This window comes from Falco peregrinus, chromosome 13, assembly GCF_023634155.1.
Source record: "Falco peregrinus isolate bFalPer1 chromosome 13, bFalPer1.pri, whole genome shotgun sequence".
Lineage (NCBI taxonomy): Eukaryota > Metazoa > Chordata > Aves > Falconiformes > Falconidae > Falco > Falco peregrinus.
In genome coordinates this window covers 9,804,453-9,825,390 of record NC_073733.1, presented here as the reverse complement: position 1 = coordinate 9,825,390, position 20,938 = coordinate 9,804,453, and the positions used below count along the sequence as shown (strand labels likewise).

Below are 20,938 nucleotides of genomic sequence, written 5' to 3'. Positions count from 1 at the left end.
ACAGGTAATGCTTGTTAAAATTGAAAGCCACAGATGACTATTTGGAAGAGATTGCCATATCACACTAAACTAGTACTAGAAGCATTGTTTTCAGTTTCACTTTCTTTATATGTAGAAGGCAGGGGTTTTTTTCCCTAAGATTTGTGGATTTACAACTACACCTTTTCTTGTAGATCAAAGTATTTATATAATTGTATTTTGAAAATACTTCCATTTTCATGAATGGGTTGCAGAATCCTTCAAAAGAACAAAGCTCATACTGCCTTAGACTTAGAAGAATAAACAAAAATTAAGAAGTTTAGCTGTTATTTACTCTTTCTGAAATCTAAAACATCTGTGATTAGGAAGCTTGAAAGTCTGTTTAGATAGATAGTCGATAATTTGTTTTGTTTTGGTTTCTTTAGAAAGTATGCCAGTTATTTCAGATGTTCTGCCTATAAAGAATGTAAAACAATTTAGTTGTCTCAGGTCTGAGTTTAATCCGAGTCACTGGCAGAAGGTCACTAAATTCAGTCCAGGGTTTCATTCGAATCTGCCATTTAGACCTAGAAAATGTTACCATAAAAATGTTGGCATGTTTGTTATGCAGGGAGTATAATGTCTTAATTGAAATGGTACCAGAAACTATTTTAAAAAAAACTTCTATTACAGTTCACATGACAGACAATATTTTATAGCTTTAACATCTGTTTTAAGGCCAACATGTGAGATTTAGATTTTGACAATTAGTCTTTTGATTTCAGTGAAGTTGCACCCACTTAAACCCTGATTGAATTTGTCTCGCGTGGTTGGGTTTTTAATTGTATGATTTAATTTTCTTTATCTCCAGCCCAGCGTTATAGTATGGAGCTTCAGAGCATGTTAGAATAAGGTCAATAACGGATCCTTTCTTCTTCCTTTTTTATTTTCACAGTTACAGGGATCTATTAAAAGAAAACTGGAAGATGATAGCTCTCCTGCCTCCAGTGGCGTGCCTGATGTCATTTTCCCAAATGACAGTAAAAGACTTTGTCTTGATGACGTAAACCTTGCCATGGGCCAAGGTGCCAACCCCAGTGTGGCGTGTCCAGAAATGCAAAGTTCTCCGTTCTCCACTAGTCACAGCGCTTCTTCCCTGGGAGTCGCAGGTCATCCAGTGCTCCTTGAAAACAATCACATGAATGGCAGTGGCATCGGTTCCCCATTTTCAGTGCCACCCAACACGGAAATAAATCAGAAGGGGTCAATAGGAGGGCAAAACAGTAACATTGTCCACTATGATGAGAAAGGAAACAGCTTACAGTCTATGGACCAAGAGCTGCAAGATCTGTTGGAAGAGCTGACGAAAATGCCTGATCCTTCTCCCAATGACCTGGATCTGGAGAAGATTTTGTGCAGCAAGGCTGAAGAGCCACTTGGGTTGAGTCATTCTCAGCCAAGCATAAGTACCACTTCAAAGTCCTCCCCACAGACTTCCCACTTGGAGAACCATGTTGCTAACAAAGATTTTTCTCCAGGCTGCAATCCAACCAGTGGAGGATCTCCTCAGATGAGACCCTCATCTGCTGGAGCTAACTTCCAAGTTCCTCCCTCAAACAAACCTGCTGCATCGCCCATCTCTACAGCAGCTCAGAGCAAGAACCAGCCACCACCTATGCTGCCAGTCCCCTTACCCAACATACCTGGCTCCAACTGGCACGCTCAGCAGCTAAAGCAGCTGGCAGCTAGCAAGCAGGTATCTACTACTAAGCAACAAGTACAAGCTCCCAGCTGGCCAACTATGTCTCCTCCTGGTCTCTCTCCACCTTACAGGGCAGGATCATCCCCACACCATCAACCTTTCAGTCCTCAAAACGTCATGGTATCTGGCATGCCTGCTAATAATTTACCAGGGAACAACATTCAGAGTCCTCAAAACACTCTGCTTTCAAGCATGACTTCCAGCAGCACCCCATCCAATGGCCCCTCTCCTCCTTATGGGTCTGAGAAACTCTCCAGTCCAGCTCTGAACCAGCAGCCCTTCAGCCCGCAGAGCTCCATGCTGCCCACGCTGACAGCAGCCAGCTTACCAGCCAACAACATTAAAAGTCCACAGAACAACTTGGTTGCCAGCATGGCCTCCACAAATACTGGACCTTCTCCACCGTACAGGCCAGAAAAGCTGTCAAGCCCAGCTCTGCATCAGCAGCCCTTCAGTCCTCAAGGTACTTTAATCTCTAACATCACTCCCACCAGCAACCCCACAAGTATGCAGAGCTCGCTTTTTAAATCAATGACTACTAACCAGTCCAAAAATATGAACATAATTATGCAACAGCCATCCAGTAGCTTACAGCCGGGTCTGGTGAATGAGAGCCCTGTTAGCCAAGACCAGTTTTCTTTCAATAACACCAAACCACTGTCTCACTTTGCCTCAGAGTCAGCTACTCAAAAGATGTCACCTCTGACAGCAGGACAAGGGCAGCAGTCTCTCATTCACTATCTGCAGCAGCAGCAGCAGCAGCAGCCGCCTCCAGCCACGCAGCAGTCCCAGCAGGCTAACAACAGCCAGTTTCTCCAGCAGCAGTTTCGACAGCTGATGCAGCCACATCGGATGCAGAGACATGTGCAGCCTGCCACATTGCCATCTCAAGGCAGACAGGTGAGAACATCTCTTGTCTTACAGGGCTTATGTGAAAATATTGAGTCACTTGTTTTCTTATTTTTGCTTTCCTTTGTGTTTCAAATGTGACGTCGCTAAACTTCTGGGGTGTGCACGGACAAGGCAATAACAACAATCTGGCATGATTTACTATTACTCCAGTTGAAATGTACTGTAATTCCACCATGCATCATCTCTTCTATCCCAGTGGAGAGCTTTGTGCTGTTAGGCAAAACACATCTTGTACCACTCAAATACACTATTTTTGTGCGTATAGGTGGTATTCTTATTTAGCTTATGTTGTAAGCTGTAGAGGCATTCCTGTAACACGTTTCCCATCATCCTTTTAGTGGGAATGTCTTTTTCTTTCTTAGTGTCCTTCAACAAATTTATCTCTGTGTTATGCTTCTGAGGCTAGAGAAGATCAGGTGGGGTGAGAAGTGAAGTTAAGACACGACTCCTTCATGGACAGCGGGTCAGGCAGTACAGCTCCCAAATAGCAGAGGCAGACTTTAAATATTTGTTACTAGCATTTGTCAGAAGCAATGCCCTGCTTTGGCTGAGGGCCATTCCCCACCCTTTGTTGATCTGCGATACCAACTGAGCTGGTAAATACAAAATGCAGCTAGCAGGAGTGAAGCACAGCCCTGATTTCTCTCCAGCAACCTTCTCCCTGAGACTTGCAGAGAGGTGCGAAGCAGTGTCCACTGCTGCCCCAGGTAAGAGAGATTTGCTGTGCGTGGGGATGTCAGAGCAAGGAAGGGCTTGGGGACTCAGTCTGAGAGCAGCTGGGTGTGTGGAATAAATAGCTATCTTTTTGTTAGGAAGAATAGTAGGAAGCATGGAACCTCACCACCAAAGCCAAGTACCTTGTTAGGCTGAACCAGCTCTGTGGAAGCAGAATCCTTCAAGCTGCCTGTGCAGACAGGCATTCCAGCAACTCCTCACGAAGCACTGAAACACTTCTCACCCAGCAAACCAGAGACTGATCACTGAAGCTCTGCTAGGGTCCGCTTGGCTGGGGAATACACTCCAGAGCCTGGTTTTCTTTGCTCTTCTTCCCTGCTAACTGGTTCGCACAGAGGTGGTTTTCTTTAATATACGCGACTTGGTGTAACCTTGTCCTACGATAGCAATGAGAAATAAGGGGATAGTTACGAAATGTTAGCTTCTTAGTGGTAAATCAATGAGGTGCATTCCCACTGTGCCACCACAGGATCAACTCAGTCTTTTCCAAGTTCTACATGCTCAGTACTCCCTTGCTTCAACACAGCAGCTTAAAACAGACAGTTGGGGAGGGCTGGTGATGTGCTGAATCTGCTTATCCAAACATGCAACATAACGATATGGCATGTATAGTTCGCTTTAAAGGCTTATCAGTGTAAGGCCCCTGATTCAACAAAGGCCTGAAAGCAATTTTGTTGCTTTAAGCATGTGAGGACCCTGTAATTTGGGTCAGTAGGACCCAAATTAAACACAAAGTAGACGGTCTTGCTCGCTTGGGACCTAGGAGTATGAGTGAACGTGCGATTGAGAGTGAGTAAGTTGCTGCAGCTTCACAAACTACTGCCCATCCAATGTTCTACTCTGGAGGCACTGTGGGTGAAGAATACATTCACAGTGTTTTACCACATCTCGGATGATGGCTAGTAAGTCGTTAACTGCAGTAACATGATTGCTTTTGATCAAATGTCCATAAACTTTGAGCATATGGCTTTTTTTCTGGCTCCACCGCTGGGTGTGTGGAATTGCCACATCCCTGTTGGATTCCTGAGGCTTCCTGTGCCCTAGTTTTCCCTGCTTTGCATTTTGCTCTTACACCTCTGAACCCCCTACATCATTGATTAGCCAAAAAAAAAAAGAAGAAAAATTCCTGCAGTCAGTCTCTTTAATTGGCTGAAATAGCCCCTCTTCCAGCAACTTCCCTAGTGCTCTGCCTGTGCTGCATTTTCAGCTGATTCTCACCACCAAAGAGAGAGTTGTTATAGTTTGGTGGCTATCAGTAAAGATCAGTGACAGTTAAGACAATGATTACAGGTGATGAGCATTTTACATTTTCAGACTAGTTAGGTAAGCTTACGATGCCCCCCTCATTTTACAAGGAAGACTTATTACAATAATTATACACCGGATGACAGTGCTTCAGTTTCACAGTCTGTTGAGCTGCTGAAGAAAGATGGTGGATGTTCAGGAGTGGAACATTTTGTTAGGTTTTTATAACTTTAATGCTAATCCCATAGAAGAAAACGGATCCTGAGTGCTGATTTAGAAGAAAAATTACATGGAAAAAAATATTATAGGTAGGAAACCTTAAAATTATGGGATATTTGGTAATTTTCTTTGAATTAGCATGTAGAACTGTTACTTACCTGCAGTAGATTTCTTATTTACATTGAGACATTGATCCTGAAGTTTTGGACTCGACCTGCTGTGTACCGATTTTACTCCATTATAGTGAAGTAGCTCTGGTGCCTGTGGGTTTGATTTCCAGCAGTGCACCCAGAGCTGAATTTGAGCTTTGAGGAATCTCGGTGCTAATTCTCTCCTGAGGCAGGTGATGAATAGGATTTTTCAAGCATAGGGCAGTTGTTTCATTAAAAGGCAAAATGTTAAAGATTCAGAAGACAGGGGAGACAACTTCTGTGTCTTCAAAAATTAGTAACCTTCTGCTGGCAAATCACCTGGTTTAGCCTCATTCACAGACATTTGCTCAAAGAAAAATCACAGTGTTTCCTGGAATGTTGTTTAGTGTTTAAAAGTCACCCCCTTACTGTCCATGTGTGTTTGTAAATGTGACTAAAATTTCTAAAAGGAAGGCATAGTACTCTCTTCTTTTGAGCAAGAGGTGCAGCTTTGTACAGAAGAAGAATGTGGACGGTGGCCAGTTGGAGGGAGAACAATAAACCATGAAATGTGATCCTTGTAGCAGGCAGAGCAACATGGGGAAGAGAGCAGCAGCTGGGACAGAGACCTGGGGTGAGCTTTTTGCTGTTGTTTTAATGTGTATGGAAGCAAGGACTCCGCATTCCGAAAACTGGTTCACTACTGGTGCCTCACAGCCCTACCATTTTTAATGATACATCTCTTAGGCGTAATCAGTCTGAATCCCAGATCCTGTATTGCCTGGACAACTGGTAAATCTGATAAGGGCTAATGTTTTCCCATCTGAAGCACTATGTCTTTATTGTTGAGCATTGACGGATATTGATCGAGGCACTGACAGTTTGCATTGTGTGATATTGCAAAGCCTGGTGGTGCTAACGTCGCTCTTGTGGGTATGTGCGGGTTTTCATTTTACTTGTGTAGGACTGATGCTCGCTGAGTGAAATTATACTCAAAGGTCTGGACTCATAAATCCACAATATAAAGATGGTAGTAAATGCCAGTGTCAAAGATAGTCTCCAAAAGGATCACACGCTGTTTTCTGGGCTTAAGCTGAGCCACTTGACTTTATTGGCTGTTTCTGGGCGCGTGAAAAGCCGCATTTGCCCAGGCAGGTTGGAGAGTTGGGCATCTCCCTGATTTTCATGTCTAAATACAGTTTGTACTTGCACATCTCCCATTCTGGCATGTCAGATTATTGGGCCCAATTCTGCCTTCAGCAATGCTGATACATCACTGCTTCCAGAAGAGCTGCTCTTCTACCCCCGCCAATATAAGAACAGGCGCAGGTTTTTGGGAATGGAAAGGAGGGTTCCCCTGGGGGCAGGAAAACGAGCCGGTGATCTTTGCAGTTTAAGGCAGGCTGGAATGCAAGAAACCCTTTGGGTGGCTGTTACTTTTCCAAGCCCAACTTTATCTGAGTTAAAATGTGAGTCTCGAGGAGGAGGGCAGTATTGCTCACTGCTCTGTGTATAAAATGTTGAAAACCAAAACACAACTTAAAAGGTTGTTTTGTTGGGGAGATGTAGCTAATAAATAGCCATTGTTTGGGTGGGACACACTGCGCATTTCTGAGCTCCACTTGTGCTGTAGGAACCAAATGTGCTATTCTTAGAGCTCTCCGCATTCCTGCTGACATCCAGATAGTTGTATACTGGATTGTCAGTGAAGGGTATATTTGTTTCAGCTTCATTGCCAAAAATGATGGTAGAGGAAAAATGACAGGAGAAGAGACAGAGAGAAAAATAATATTATTTGCAGTAAAAATGGCTATATTTTCCTACATGTGCATCGCACATGAGATAGTGAAGAACATGCTGAGGACTAAAAAACCTTTGAAAAGGACTTGACAGTGTTTCTTTAATGGTGGTAAAAGCAGCAATACAGTATTTGAGTTAGCAGAGTAAATTACAGGTTGCAGAGAAACACCAAAACCCCTGAGCTAGATTAAATATACTAGGGGGAAAAAATAAACAAAAAATCTTGTTTCTGAGCATAAGTTCTCCAAATATAGAAACAAAACGGAAAAAGAAATGCACTGTTATAAAGAGCAAACTGACCCAGAGCTTAGATGTCAAAGGTTATATAAATATAATGGAATACAGAATACAGCTTTTATTAATGTAAACAGAAATATTAATACCAAGGACTGATTCCTGGGTGTCTTATGTGAAGTTATTTCTCCCCATGAAAAGTCAGTGCACCATGACTGTTAGTTGAGACTTTTTTGATTCAACAGCACTTAATGTTTATAAGCTCTGATGCAAATTGATTAAAAGTTTGGAAAAGCAGAGAACGCAGCACACAGCATCTGAGTACATACAGTCCTTTTGTAAGTACAGGGAAAAGTCATGGTTTATTTGGGATTTCCAAGATGTCGTGAGGAGTCTTCCTAATACATGAAACAACTACGGTACCATGTAGTATTAATGAGTCAAAAAGTACTGGCCAGATTTCATCTGCAATTTCACATACACCCACACACACTTTTCTTTAAGTGTCAGAATTATCTTTAAAGCCACTTTGAAGTTTCACTGGTATTTCCTCCTCTTTCTTTTCTTTTCCCTTCCTTATTTCCTTTCCTTTTTCCTTCTCCTCCCTTTTCCCTTGTTTCCCCTTTTCCCTTGTTTCCCCTTTTCCCTTGTTTCCCCCTTTTCCCTTGTTTCCCCTTTTCCCTTGTTTCCCCTGTTTCCCCTGTTTCCCTTGTTTCCCTTGTTTCCCTTTCTTTCTTTCTTTCTTTCTTCCCTTTCTTTTCTTCCTTTTCCCTTTTCTTTTTTCTCTGAAAAAAGTGTTTTAAATATTTTTTTTTTCTTGTACTAATACTGTGGAAAAGGAAAACAGATTTTATTTCAAAGGGTAATGTAGCACAATACCAAAGCAAAGCCTTTGAGGGAGTGGAGAGCTTTTGAAGGCAAAGCAACAAACCCTTCAGCTAATTAAGTGCCTTTGAATAGGGGAATAAAGGAAGCTGGTGATGAACCTGGATTACAGAGAGCAATAAGGCTGAGCCTGGAGTTTGACCTCTCCACAGATGTAAAAACATCTTCTTGAATGGTCATTTCTGAATTTATATTTATCCATGCACTTGCAACTGAGTTGATGTTTTGGGTTTTTTTTTTTCAACTTGGAGATTGTCCTCTCCTTTCAAGAGAGACTGAAAGGAGCTTGACTGAAGTTATCAGACTGCCATCTTCTCCTCCATCCCCTCCCTCCCCTGCAAATAATGTAAGACAACTTTTGGGAAGTAAGGAGTAAAACTGTGGAAAGAAGCAGGGTGTTTGGCCTCAACATGCCAACAGTAATACAACATTTTCAGAAGTGCAGCAATTGAGATAAAAAACTTAGTTCACAACTGATCTTAGCCCATTGCTCTTTCACATTGTTTTTTAAGTTGCATATGTTGTCTTCAGATAGATTACAGGTATTTCAAAGCATTTCCCTGTTGTAGTGGAGCACTTGTTGCCGTGTCTTAACCTTCCCGGTTCTTTGGCTTGTATTCTGAGATGTTTACAGGCACTGATATTTCTAGCAGCTCTGCCTAATGCACTCATCATTCCTTCCCGTTTAGCTGTCTGTTGTGCTGAAAGCACTTTGGACGCCACGTAGCACATCATTAGGGGAAGCAATCTGCAGAGGAGAGGCTTGTAAATAAACCAAATCTTTCTGAACACCACGTGGGGAGCATCCTCTCCCACCCTCACCATTCCCCTCCTTTTGCATCTGAAATTAATGCGGCTGCTACATCAAAGCTGCAGCACTTCCCTCAGTCCAGCCGGGTCTCTCCCTTAGTTCTGACCTGTTTAATAAGGTGGAAGATGTTCTGCCAGCAATTTAGCACTCGGGACACAGACAACTGGACAAATTAAAATCCACTTGGAAAGAAACAAGAGGCTCGGGAGGCACTAAAAACACCAGTGAGGGGTGCTGGGAGGCACTGAAGAAAGTCTTTCTCTTCGTTACCTGCAGGACGATGAAGCGATGCATGCGCAGGCTGACGTGGTATTGTCCGGGGGTTTGGTGGAGAATGGCGAGAGGAAGTAGTACTCATGTACTGTGAACGTGGAGATGGAAATGTGACTTATACCAGAGAAATTTAGGGCAAGGCGCTGAATTCCAGCCTGACAGGCTGCTTTAATGAATTCCCTGGTGCTCGGGACGCAGGCTGTATGTCCGTGCTGTACCACCACCACCCCGGCATGGCCATACAGCCATGGGGTGAGTGGAGGAGAGTGTGTTATCACACAGAGGTTCTGCATTAACTCTAAAAAGAAACAAAAGCCAAAAAACCCCCGTGGTTTTGAGCTTTAAGCAACAGGCAGTTGTTTCCTCCTGCTCTGCAGTGCAGGGTAGGAGAGAAGCCCTTCTCTCAAAGGTGTAAGGAAAGTGGTGGTGTCATACTAAAAAGTGATTCATTTGATGTGAAACCATATTCTGACACCCATTTTGTACCAAAACAACTCTGACCCTGCTAGCCTAGGTGGGCAGTTTCTCTCTGGTTTTCTAGGCAGCTTGATAGCAGGAGTCATAAGTTTTTCTGGGCTAAATATCAGCTGAATCAGGCCCCAACTGCAGATTTTCTTGCTTGCTTTCCACCTCCCTTACCCCCCCCCCCCCCTTTAACCCATTTTACTTTCTTTATTACTGCAGAAAAAACCATCCATATGCAGAAATCTTTAATTTCTAAGCAGTTGAGCAAAAAGTTTTGAACATATTTATTTTTCTCAACTGTGCCCTTAGAAGCAATGAAGTTATAAACATCCTAGGAATCTAGGGAGAGACTCGGCAACCTTCTCACTGTTTGTCTTCATAATGAATGCCATAACTTCCTTCTGCGTATGATTCTTAAGAGTAACAACATGAATAGCGGTTAGTGATGGGTAGGACACAGCACTTGCATCCTCACTTACAAGTCAGTGCACCCATAATTCTTATATTGAAGAGGTGTGTTCATGGCACAGCGTGCTAATGAATAGCAATGAGGAAAGAGTTTCCATGACCCTTTTGAACACCCAAATCATTGCATCTGTGCTTTAAATTCCCATTAATATCAGAACATCTTAATTTCACTTTTTCCCATATTTGTTGAAGGTAGATTTTTTTGTTGCCTGTATTTTCTGTACCTTAGTAAATGACAGTTTGGGGAGCTTATTTTGAACTAAAAGCAGGCTGGCTTTCAGAAAATGTACTCCCTTTCCTAAAACCATGCCCTTCTTACAACCTCACATTTGATGCCTAGATTAATAATTATTTTTAACACTTTTGCAGTGAAACTGTGAGAGCATGGTTTGTACCTTTGATTTTGGGGGTGGTTTCCACCTAGTATTGTCTTCTAGTAGTCTAAAATTACATCTGTATTCCACAAGGCAGAAATAGTTACAGAACCAGAGTCTAATTTAACAATTACAATAAACAGCAAAGAAATAAATAAGAGAGTCCCTCAGATGCTGTTAAATCATGTGCCTGGCGCCGGACGGCGGTTCGGCAGGGTGGGGTGACTGGAGCAGCCTACTTTGCCCTTCTGCTCTGCTCCTCTGTCATTTCTGCCTCACTGCAGTAAATGCTACACGCAAAATAAAAGTACAAACATGTTTTGTTTCAGATGCAATACCTAGAAATAACTTTTCTGGTAAAATGAACTCAGTCTCTTTTTTCTTTGGGCATTTTGGAGAAATTTCAGTGTGTGGGTGGGGGAAAACAAAGCCGTGGCTGTAAACAGGAACTGATATTGTCTCCGCGTCTGAATGGGGAGAGAAACTGAACTGGCCTCAGTGGTTCTCTCGTACATCTGCAAGTCTGGAAACACTGGGATGATTCACAGTTTGCTGATTAATACAGGAGCAAGCAAAATGGTGTGAATTAACGGCCATTACAGAGCTGCACTGGATGGCAAATATCCCCCTAGAACAAATGATGTTTCACGAAGATTGCTTAGAGGAAGAGGTAATGGGTCTTAAATACAAATTAGAAGCAGTCCCATCAAAGCTGTTAACATTAAGGTTTGAAAGCCAAACGCTATTATGAGCTGTCTTCAAAAACTGTACATTTAGGAAGCATATCAGTCTGCTGTGTTGGCTGTGTAATATTTCTCTCTCGAGCCCTTTGGACTATTTCAAGCAGCCAGGACTAATTATTAGAGAAATCCACAATCAGAATGTAGCAGCTCTTCTTAGGGTTTTGAAGGCTAATCACTCTACTACATGTACATTTTAAAGTTAATTTTTTTATAGCATGTATGAAGGCAAATATTGTCATTATCAGTACGTAACTCTTAAAAGCCCTACTGTTAACAAAACCTAATCCCATATTACAATTTAACCCTTTGCATATAGGACTATTAAAAGAAGAGGATAGGTAATACATTACTTTAGCATAAACAATATTCTCTGTATAACCGGCAAAATTATTTAACATTCCTCACAGAAGTAATGAAAATGTGATAGCTTAGATTGGTGTCAGACAGATGCAGATGTGAATGCAGGCTGTGGACAAGCTGTGCCGAGCTGTTTTTCCCCATTACAGAATTGATGAAAGACCCACAAGGAGTGTAAGCCCTGTAATGTAGGCAAAATAGTATGATATCCCAGTCTAAGACATTATATTAACAGCTTGATCTTGTAAAGATTCAAACACACACCCCTAAATATACGCAGTGGGAGGTCGTTCCAGGACGAGTACAGGTTTATTTCTGTGAGCAGAGTGAGTCTTGTATGTGTACAGTCTTTGTATGCTCAAGAAAGACCAAAGGTGGAGGAGAAAGATGCAGCAAAGGGCAGAGTAATCATTGGCAATGGCATATTAGCGCTACGGCAGAAAAAGAGAGTTGGAAGCTTCACTGCACTTGTTCCTGCCTCAGCTCAAGTTTACATTTGAATTATTTTGGGGTGTTCTTTTTTTTTTTTTTTTCTGGGGGTCAGCACCAGCATTTTGTAAACATGCCAAACTTTGAATAAGTTTATGTTTTAACCAATCCAGTGATTCTTTACAGTCCTCTGGCGTTTGTTTTTTACAGTCATGAATTCTAGAAGCAAAATTTGCCCCTTGCAGGAAGCAAAGCTGCCCCCTCCTCTTGGGCACAGCAATAACAAAAGCAAATGAAGGGAAAAAAATTCTTAACAAAGACTTTTCCCCTCTCTTTTTCTTCTGTGATTGCAGGTTGCTAATGTTACTGTGTTTCTCCCTTTCCCAGAAAGATGAGGACATACTATCCAGGGACACCAGTAGTATGTATCCCTGCCATAAACAAATCCATTTCCTTCAGTACTTAAATACTCAGGGCTTATGGAAGCTTCTCTTTGCATAATAAATGTGTTTAATATTTCCTTTACTCTGCAGCATTGTTAAGTATAAACTGTTTCTGTACTGGATTGAAGGGTAGTTTACACAGCACTTTATTTGGATAGTCTGTTTTCTTTTACCATTGCTCCGAAGGGCGTGTTTGAGCAGTGAATGAGTGTTCGTATGAGCATTATTTTTTTTGTTGTTTTGCACAACCCCCTTCTCTCCTCCTTTCCAGCTCAGTCAGCACACTTTCTGCAGCAGCATTTTAGTTCTCTACGTGGAAATGTAGCATTTAGCAGAATAGATGCATAACAAGGATGAGATACTTTTTTTCTCCTTTCCCTCTTCTCCCAAGAGATACCCTGTGACTTCCTCTATTAGTCCATTAATCGCCGTAGCTCAAAATTCAGTCTGATCAAAGGAGCAGAACGAGGTTGAAAAGTGCAGATTCTGGCAATTGACTTGACTGTTTAGATTCCCCGCTGAGCTCATTTAGAGCTGGAATTAAGCTATTCCTGCTGTATTTTTCGTCCTTGGCTCGGCAATAGTGCTGTGCCTGGTGCCGTGCCGAGGGAGTGCTGAAGGCAGCACGGCTGTTCCCACAGCCCGGACCCAGCCTGCAGCAGAGAGCAGCCTCCGGGATCTAAAGAACTGAATCTCCTTGTGCCAGGAGAGAGCTGAGTAATCTTGTCTTAGTTCGATAAGAAGGTCTGTGTTTAGATTGTGTTAGTTATTCGACTGCAGAAAAAAGCGGAGAACCTGTTAACTGAAGGTGCCAGAATAAATTTTGATGATTCTGTGGTTTTTAACCTAAGCATCAGGTTTCCATCTCTTGCAGCTCCCTTTGCCGAGGTTGGTGCGTGTCTTGTGAGTGGGAAGGAAAGAATTTTTAAAAAAATGTAAACGGGAAATTTGTAAACGACGTGAAGTTTCTTGTAAAAGTTTTCTTTACGATGTAATGACTCACTTAAGGAATACAGTTGTTTGTAATGCCTATTTGTGTGCAGTTAGAAAGTGGTGCTGTTTTCTCTCATTAATAGTCTTGTTGGTTCTTGTTTGCTTAAGGCGAAAATGCGTGCTGCCCATACCTGTGGTGTTCTCTGATTTTGCAGTCCTTACACATCTTGAATTCCGATTGATGTGACTGGGAGTTACAAGTTCTCCAGGAGTAGTGTCAGACTCTTGGTGTCATTATTTGTGATATTACAGTTCCCCAAAGTGTGCTAATATTTCTCCAACAGAGGTAGACTCATCTGATGTTTAAGTTCTTATCTCATTAAAGTGAATTACTGTTACTGAAATGTGAATGACATTCTATTATCAGAAAATATTATGTATTTAATGGTTTAAGAGTGCTTAAGGTCAGCAAGAACGGAGAAATGCTGATAACATCACCATAGACTGTGTGATGGTCCTGAAGTGTGAGTAAATCTTTAACTGAAAGAAGTTTTGCTAGACATACCGGTGTTTTCCCATAGTTTAGAACTTTGTATAAAATCCCCAACCTTTATATATGTTGCATTTTACTTAAAAGAAAATAAAAACTGACCATTTAATTGGAAATTTTTATTTTATTGAGGAAAAAAAACTGGCAGTGAGGAAATGGACAAATCCATTTTGTGCCCTGTCCAGAGTCTAAGCTTTTTCCTACATAGGTGGCATGTATCTATATGTCCATAGGTTTTAATTTTAAAAAGAACTGTGACCTTCATCAGGGACCCTATGTGGAATAAAATTAGAAGGGAACTCCTGACGTGGGTGTGCTGCTCCATTCTAGATTGGCACAATAAATAAAAGTTACTGTGCTTTAGCTTACAGAGCTTCCCTCAAATTTCATACTTTATAAAGCATTGGTCAGTACGGTGAGCTAAAATCTTGCTTTCTCTGTGCTTTCTTAGGTTTTTGTACAGTATTGAGGCTTTTCATAAGACAAAATGCTGTCTAGCTGCATTTAAAATAAACATTTTTGCCTAGTTCTGTCTTGATTAAGTTAGAAGGAGGGTACCTGCCTGCTACTTAGATTACTGTCAAACTTGACCAAAAGTAAAGTTGAATTGTACTCTGTTCTTCTAACAGAGCCTATTTTCTCCTTCTGACTGGGTACTAAAAGTCTTTTTTTTTTTACTGCTGCACTAACATTTTCCAAATAAAATGTTTTTGCCAATTTCTGAAGAAATAGCAGAATGAGTACCACCTTAGACATGCTGAAGGAGTCCTGCACCATGGATTATAAACTGAAACAGTTGGCCAGAATAAGGAATTACAGTAATCCCTGATATTAGGAACATGAAAATGAGATGACCTTCTGTATACGCCCTGTGTGAGTTTCTAACCCAGTTGGCCTATAGGCTCCCCTTTATCGCTGTTCCTCCATACCTTCACTGTGCAGAAAACAAAAGACCGGCCGTTCAGCTGGGAAACTGGAACACAGGCTTGCAAATATTACAGACTTTAAATGCATTGTATTTTTTTAACAGTAGTTCGTGATTGGAATGACAGGAAGGAAATGAGCAGAAAACATCCTATTCTATCTCTATATAAAATCTTGCTTGTGAAAGATACAGTTACCACAATAATGATCGGACACTAATTGATTCATTGTGCTGGGAGACAAGTGCTGAGCGGAGGAGCCGGCGGGGTCATTCTCTTGCTCCAACTCCACTTTGGTTGTTTGCTGAGGAAGGGCAGGAGAGGGTTATAAAGCTGCTGCCACTGCATTCAGCGCATGTTTTTCTCAGAAAAGAAGAGACACCGCCAGCCAAGATCTCTTTCCTTTGGAAATTGTAGCTGGGAAGGGCCCCTTTGGCTCAGCAGACAAAGTGGGCAGTCAGACAGCCCCTTTCCTGAATCCCAGGCAGGCACCAGACGGCTGAAGGAAGAGAGGCACCAGACTGAATTAGATTGCCTCCTGCTTTGGACAGTAAGGCAGAGAGGCAGGCTTAATTGCTTTGCAGCTGTTCATTTTTTCCCCTTCTCCCTCCCCTGCCCTCCTCTCCCTCCTCCCAGCTGACCCCGGCGGCAGCCGCAGCTCGAGCCCCAGGGAAACCTCCCCAGCTTGGGGAGATGAATCCAGGGTGTCTGGACTGACTTTTATCAGCCTTGATACCCTTCCCTCCAGTCCAGCAGCAAACGGGAAGAGAAAGGAAAGTATTAAGGATAAAAAGGCTCTTCAGCATAACCTAGTCAGTTGTTGCTTTTTTCCTGGGTTAGTTTGTCCCCTGGGTTAGTTTGTCCCCTGGTTTCTGAACGCTCCTTGGAGGGGGGGGGGGGGGGGCTGGGACGGCTGGGATGGTGCAGGGCAGCGGCAGGCAGACCTCTTGGTGGCATCCTCTTGGGAACGGCAGCGGGGTGTCACCGCTGGCAGCTTCTGGAACCCTGTCCACATGGACAAACCATGGAGAGCGTTGGAACAAGCCCCCCCCCCCGCGATGTGGCACTCCCGCAGCAGGGTTTAGGAGACGTTTGAGATTTCCCCTCCGGAGCTGCGATAACCGTGTACGAGATCTCCCAGGCTGCTGGCTGGCAGTGTCGATGTCAGCTGGGGTTGATTTGGTGGTGCTTTCACTGGTAAAAGAACCTCGACACTGAAATGTTCTTGACCTGACTATTAAAGGAAAAGCTTTTTTAACCTTGGAGAAACTTGCAGGGGTCTCCAGCCCTCAAAAACTGGCTCAGGCCAGACTTGCAGATTTGCATGTATCTCATAATCCCAAACTGTCTGAACCTCATGTTTGTGGAAGAAACAGTTTGTTTTCTTAATTGCGCTCACTCCACTCCTGGATTTAAAAATTCTAAAAGGTGTTTCCGTGCCATAGCAATGAGGCTGCAGTCAACTGCCAGCTCACCTGCGTTGCAGAGAGGTGCTTTGCTCCCCTGCTGCTCAGCCAGCCTTCCTGGGTCTGTTCACCTCCAGCAGCAATGTCAAGCTAACCCAATTTTGCAGCTGGTATCGAATGCCAGAGGCGAACTTTGTAGATGTCTCTTTAATTCCTGCACTTGTAGAATTTAGTGTGTATTTTCCCTCCAGTTCCACTGACTCACACAGTCCTTGGGGGCGGAGGCAAGGAGAGAACAAGAAGGCTATAACCCAGGTCTAATTTACTCATCTGGTAAAGCCAGTCATCAATGAGCCTTTCCCCTCTCTGTCCACAAAGATAGTCCCTCTCGGGAGTCTGTTTGGCCTCCCAGTTATAATTATGGCGTCAGTAGTTTCATACTTGACTGTCCTCCTAGGCTGACTGCATCTCCTCTGCCGGGGTGTCGTGTCTGGGCGATAGCATTAAACCGTGCGATGCCCAGTGAGCCGACGTGCGACACAGGGCATGCAGCCCCACGTTGTTCGGCAGCGCGGGCTGTCACAGCATGCTAATCCCTTTATATGGGACATACTTGCTGCTTATTTTTTATGATATCCTTAAGAGCATAAACCAGAACTTGAGGCAGGCACCAGTGCAGGCTTTTTGCACATTTCTTTCAAGGCACAAAACCGATGGGGGTCTTTGCTCAGGGCTGCTGGAGAGCCGGAGGGTGTCGTTCCTGAAAAGGTAGCGCAGCTACCAGATGCTTTGGTGGTCAGAGGGATTTGTGCCTGTAAGAAATGGATTTAGAAATAAGGTACAGTAGCATGTAAGTGACTTAATTTTTTTCCTAATCTGTTCAACATGCAGCCTACAATAGCTCTGCAAGTTACATTTGAATTAAAACCGGCTCCGCAAGGTACAAAGGCTCTGGAGCCTCCATGAGGGACCGGAAATCCATTGTGGCATCCTGATTAGCGCTGGTGAAATCGGAAACCTTTCTCGGGGCAGATAACAATCTCGCAAATGAAAATATAACCTGTTCATCCTGAATTTTAACAAGGATGGTTACGCAACTGTGGGCCAAATCCAGGATGTGTCCTATCCGTGTGCCCCTTGGTCAGAAAGGATTTGCTGATCAGGGAGGGTGGGATTGCACCCCTGCAGTACCCTCTCCCAAGAGCACCCCTGCCTTATGCCAGGAGAGGCAGGAGGAGGGGTGCTGGGGGTGAGGCTCAGCGCAGAAATTGGGGTTCACATGTTGGGACTGACCCCTCTGAAGCTCTTGCCCTGAATTATCTTAAGACAGGGCCTCTGTTTAATGTTCTTCCCCATGCCAGTCACCACGGCCAAAGGAGGGGTGGTCTGGCTGCGGCCATCTGTGCTTTTGCAGTCCCATAATAGTCCCTTTAATTACAGGTAACAATAGGTTCTGGGTTTTTCTATGTTAATAACAAGTTCCAGGGTATAAATAACTCTGCAATTAAATCAAAACACCTAATGATTTACCATTTGACACCTATGCAGTCTGCCGGAGCCTTGGCTGTGCAAGGAATTTTTTCTACTGCCCTGAATATTTTATAATTGTTTTACAAAAAGCACATGGATGTTCCAATCATTAAGAAATGCCAACCAAGGTACATTGTGGCACCAGGGAGCAGAGAACAAATAGCTACGTCTGTGCTGAGGCCATAGAGAGCTCTCCTTTTGGAGACGCAGCCGTAGTTTGTTTGACTACTTCTGTATATTGACCCTTGTTTTTCAAGAAAAACACAAACAGTCAGGATTGCTTTATTGTGGGACCCATTAACTCCTTCAGAGATTTTGTGGTGTCTGTTGATAAGAGCAGCACACGTGTGGCCATATACTGCAGGCTGAAACACCTCTGCCCGCTCTGCTGCATTTGGATGTTTGCAGGCAGATGATGCTGCAAGTCCCTTGCTTTGTGCATTTGGAAGAGCCAGTATATATGTAAAAATATGTGGAAATATTCCTGGGGACTCTAATCATGGTGGCCAAGGAGATAGGGGCTATGGGGAGAGGGGAATTCAACTCTGCTTTCAGTGGGGAGGCATGGAGTGCTGTCTCTCATTTCCGAGACTGGCTGTGATGTGTTTGATGTGGAGCCTGCGAACGGAGTTGCTTAAATATACAAGTGTGCCTAAAAATATAAAAATAAAAGCAGTGCTATTTTAAGGCTCTAGAATCAGGGATTATAAATAGCCCAACTGGTGTGTTACTCCTGGCTGGGTGTGTCGGTCCTAAAACATTACCACAACTGTCACTTCCCTTTGAAGCAGCTTGTCGGGTAATGACGGCGGCAGTGGAGCCTCCTCTGCATTTCCATGGTCCCTTGACAAGCACAGGTCAATGATAAGATGCTCTCCAGGCTGATGAGTCCATCACACAGGCCCTCCCTTTGCCGGCTCAGGCCTGTGGGCACACGCAGCGGGAAGGGTGGGTGGGCGCTGGCAGGGAGCGCTGCGGCACTGGGGTTCGGTGGTGGTGGTGGGAGGTGGCATCTGCAGGGTGAAGCTGAGCTGGCTCTACTGAGCACAAGCTGTGGAGCAGGGGCTGCCGAACCCTGGGCAAAAGGCAAAATAGCTGCGTGGTTAGGTGCTGGTTTGGGACCTGTGGGATGGGGGTTTAGTGCTCTCCGTTGTCAGCCTTCCTCTGTGACTGGCTGGGATTCATCTTCCTGCTCCCATCAGTCAGGCTCCTCCTGTGGCCAGCGGAGGAAAAGATGTTTAGAGGGTCATTTCACCTCACGCTGATGTGCACCTCCGAGATGTGATGGATGGTCAGCGGTGAGGGAAGCCTGGACAACATGCTCAGGCTTCGCCCTTGTCTGCTGGGGGCACCTTTACTCTCCATCTTTGGCAGCAGCAGCAGCTGTGGTGATCCAACATACAAAAGTCTGTGAAGCTGAAAGTCACATAGGTACCTTAAATAGCCGACTTTTTGACTTTCTGACTCTCGGAAAGCGTTTTCATTTCTGTCTGGTTTTCCAGCGTGGTGGCTGGAAAGGAGTACCTTTGGTGGTGTTCCACTGCCTCACCGCCGCGGGCGAGCGGCTGGGGACAGGCTCTTCTCGGGCGGCTGTTTCCGAGAGGAATTCTGGCCGACTCCTGCACCAAGTAATGATATGTTTATTTGCAATATATGGAGCCAGGAGACGTCTCTGGGTGATAGGAATCTGGAGACTAGTAAACAAAAGAAGGCAAGGTTGGAACTCAAACTCTAAGAAGGCTTCTTTGGGTCTAAAGAAAACAACTATATAACCAAATAATGACGGTGTTCAAAAAGGTCTGTGGTGGTGTATCTCAGGACAAGGTGCAAATGTACCTGCCAAGGCCCTGCACTGGTAGGATGCCAAAATCTGGATTACTCTTACAGGGAGCTCTAAGCAGCCTGTACCCAGAAGGTGAAGAAAAGGGAGCTTGTTGGCTTCTCCTTCTTTTCATAATAGATAGGAATAGCCCAGGAGTCTCCTCTGCTGTACCTGAGTCTTCCCCAGAAAGGGGAAGCTTATTTCATGATCTTTCAGTGGAGGAAAACTTGCAAATAGCTTGTGTCTAGCATCAGTAAAAGAAGTAAAACACCGTGATGTCTGGAGGTTTCCGAGAGTTCATGCGGAATTCTTTCTCCATAGCCTGCTTGTAACACAGAGGAGCCGTGTCCTGATGGGATGCTCCCCTAGCGCAGAACAAGCCACTTTTATGGTGATAGAGAAAATGATTTCCATCAAGAAATGAATGGGGATGACAGCAGTGACAAATAAAGATCTTACGGGTTTAAAACCGATAAGCTGACAGCTCCATTTTCAAACCTGGATGACTTAAACTAACCACCTAGAAACAGTATTTTGGCAATTGGGGAGCTTCTGGGGGCAGGGGTTCCTGGGCATGGCTATGCAAAGTTACAGTAAGTGCCAGGTCAAAAATTAAAGCTTTTGTCTGAAGTTGTAACTTGGATCTGAAAACGGGGACTGCTTCTATTGCTTACTGTGGTCAGAGCTGCTCCTAGAGGGCAACAGAAGGACTGATTTAATGCTCCATGTCCTTTTTCTTTTACACTGAACTCTTAATTACGCCTGCATTTCACTGCAGATTAGCAGGGAGTGCGGAGCCGAGCCCAGGACCCCTGGGGTGCAGCGAGTGCCCGCGTCCCCTCTGCCCTGGCCCTGGGCTGCATTCGAAGACGCGGTCTGTGCCCTGCGAGGGTGCCTGTGTGTACGTACGCTCTCCCTCTCGTCTTTCTCTCTCATGGCATGAAGAAGCTCAGTTTGCTTTGTATTCCTGCCCCCCCCCCCCTTTTTTTCTATAATCATTGCAAAACAGGAACAAATGAGTGTGTCACTTTAAACCATGAAACCACTTAGTCGGTAAAGACAGATTTGGCGTCTTTGTGCTGGCAGCGACAGGCCAGCCCTGCTCCATAGTGATCCCACTGTTCTCCCTCTGCCCCGCACCCCCCACTCCCCACCCCCTCTGAGGTTTGCTCCGTGTTTGCCTGCCTCTGTTTTTGTGGTTGGTAACCAGCAAAAGAATGGAATGGATTTAATGATTTGTTGGCTGCAGTGCCAGCATGATTAAGTCAATAAAGCTTCAAGCTGAAAACAGTGTAGTTACAGTATATGGCTTTAACCTTGTTAATGCATGTTTATGTCCCCCTGCCCACTGTATAGCTGTATGTTGCATAAAGAAGATCTGACCAATCTTTAACCCATTAAATAATTCATAAAGTGAGAGCAGACATCAGCTACTTGCGGAGCGGATCAGTAACCATGGGGTCAGCAATAACTTTGGCTCCCTGGACCATATCCAGCATGTTTAAACTCCGGTGATGTCACCAGGCAAGC

The 20,938-nt window shown here is 44.1% G+C and overlaps 1 protein-coding gene across 2 annotated transcripts in view; it reads left to right on the top strand.

The window, feature by feature from the left end:
- MAMLD1 (mastermind like domain containing 1) overlaps positions 1-20,938 on the top strand; it is an 83,434-nt gene that overhangs the window by 47,821 nt on the left and 14,675 nt on the right. The window contains exons 2-3 of one of the 2 annotated variants that reach the window (XM_055818149.1): positions 914-2,183; positions 2,397-2,620. In XM_055818149.1, coding sequence (XP_055674124.1) covers positions 914-2,183; positions 2,397-2,620 — 1,494 coding nt within the window. Of the gene's footprint in view, positions 1-913; positions 2,621-20,938 lie in introns of both variants that reach the window. The other variant, XM_027788082.2, reaches the window with a different exon arrangement.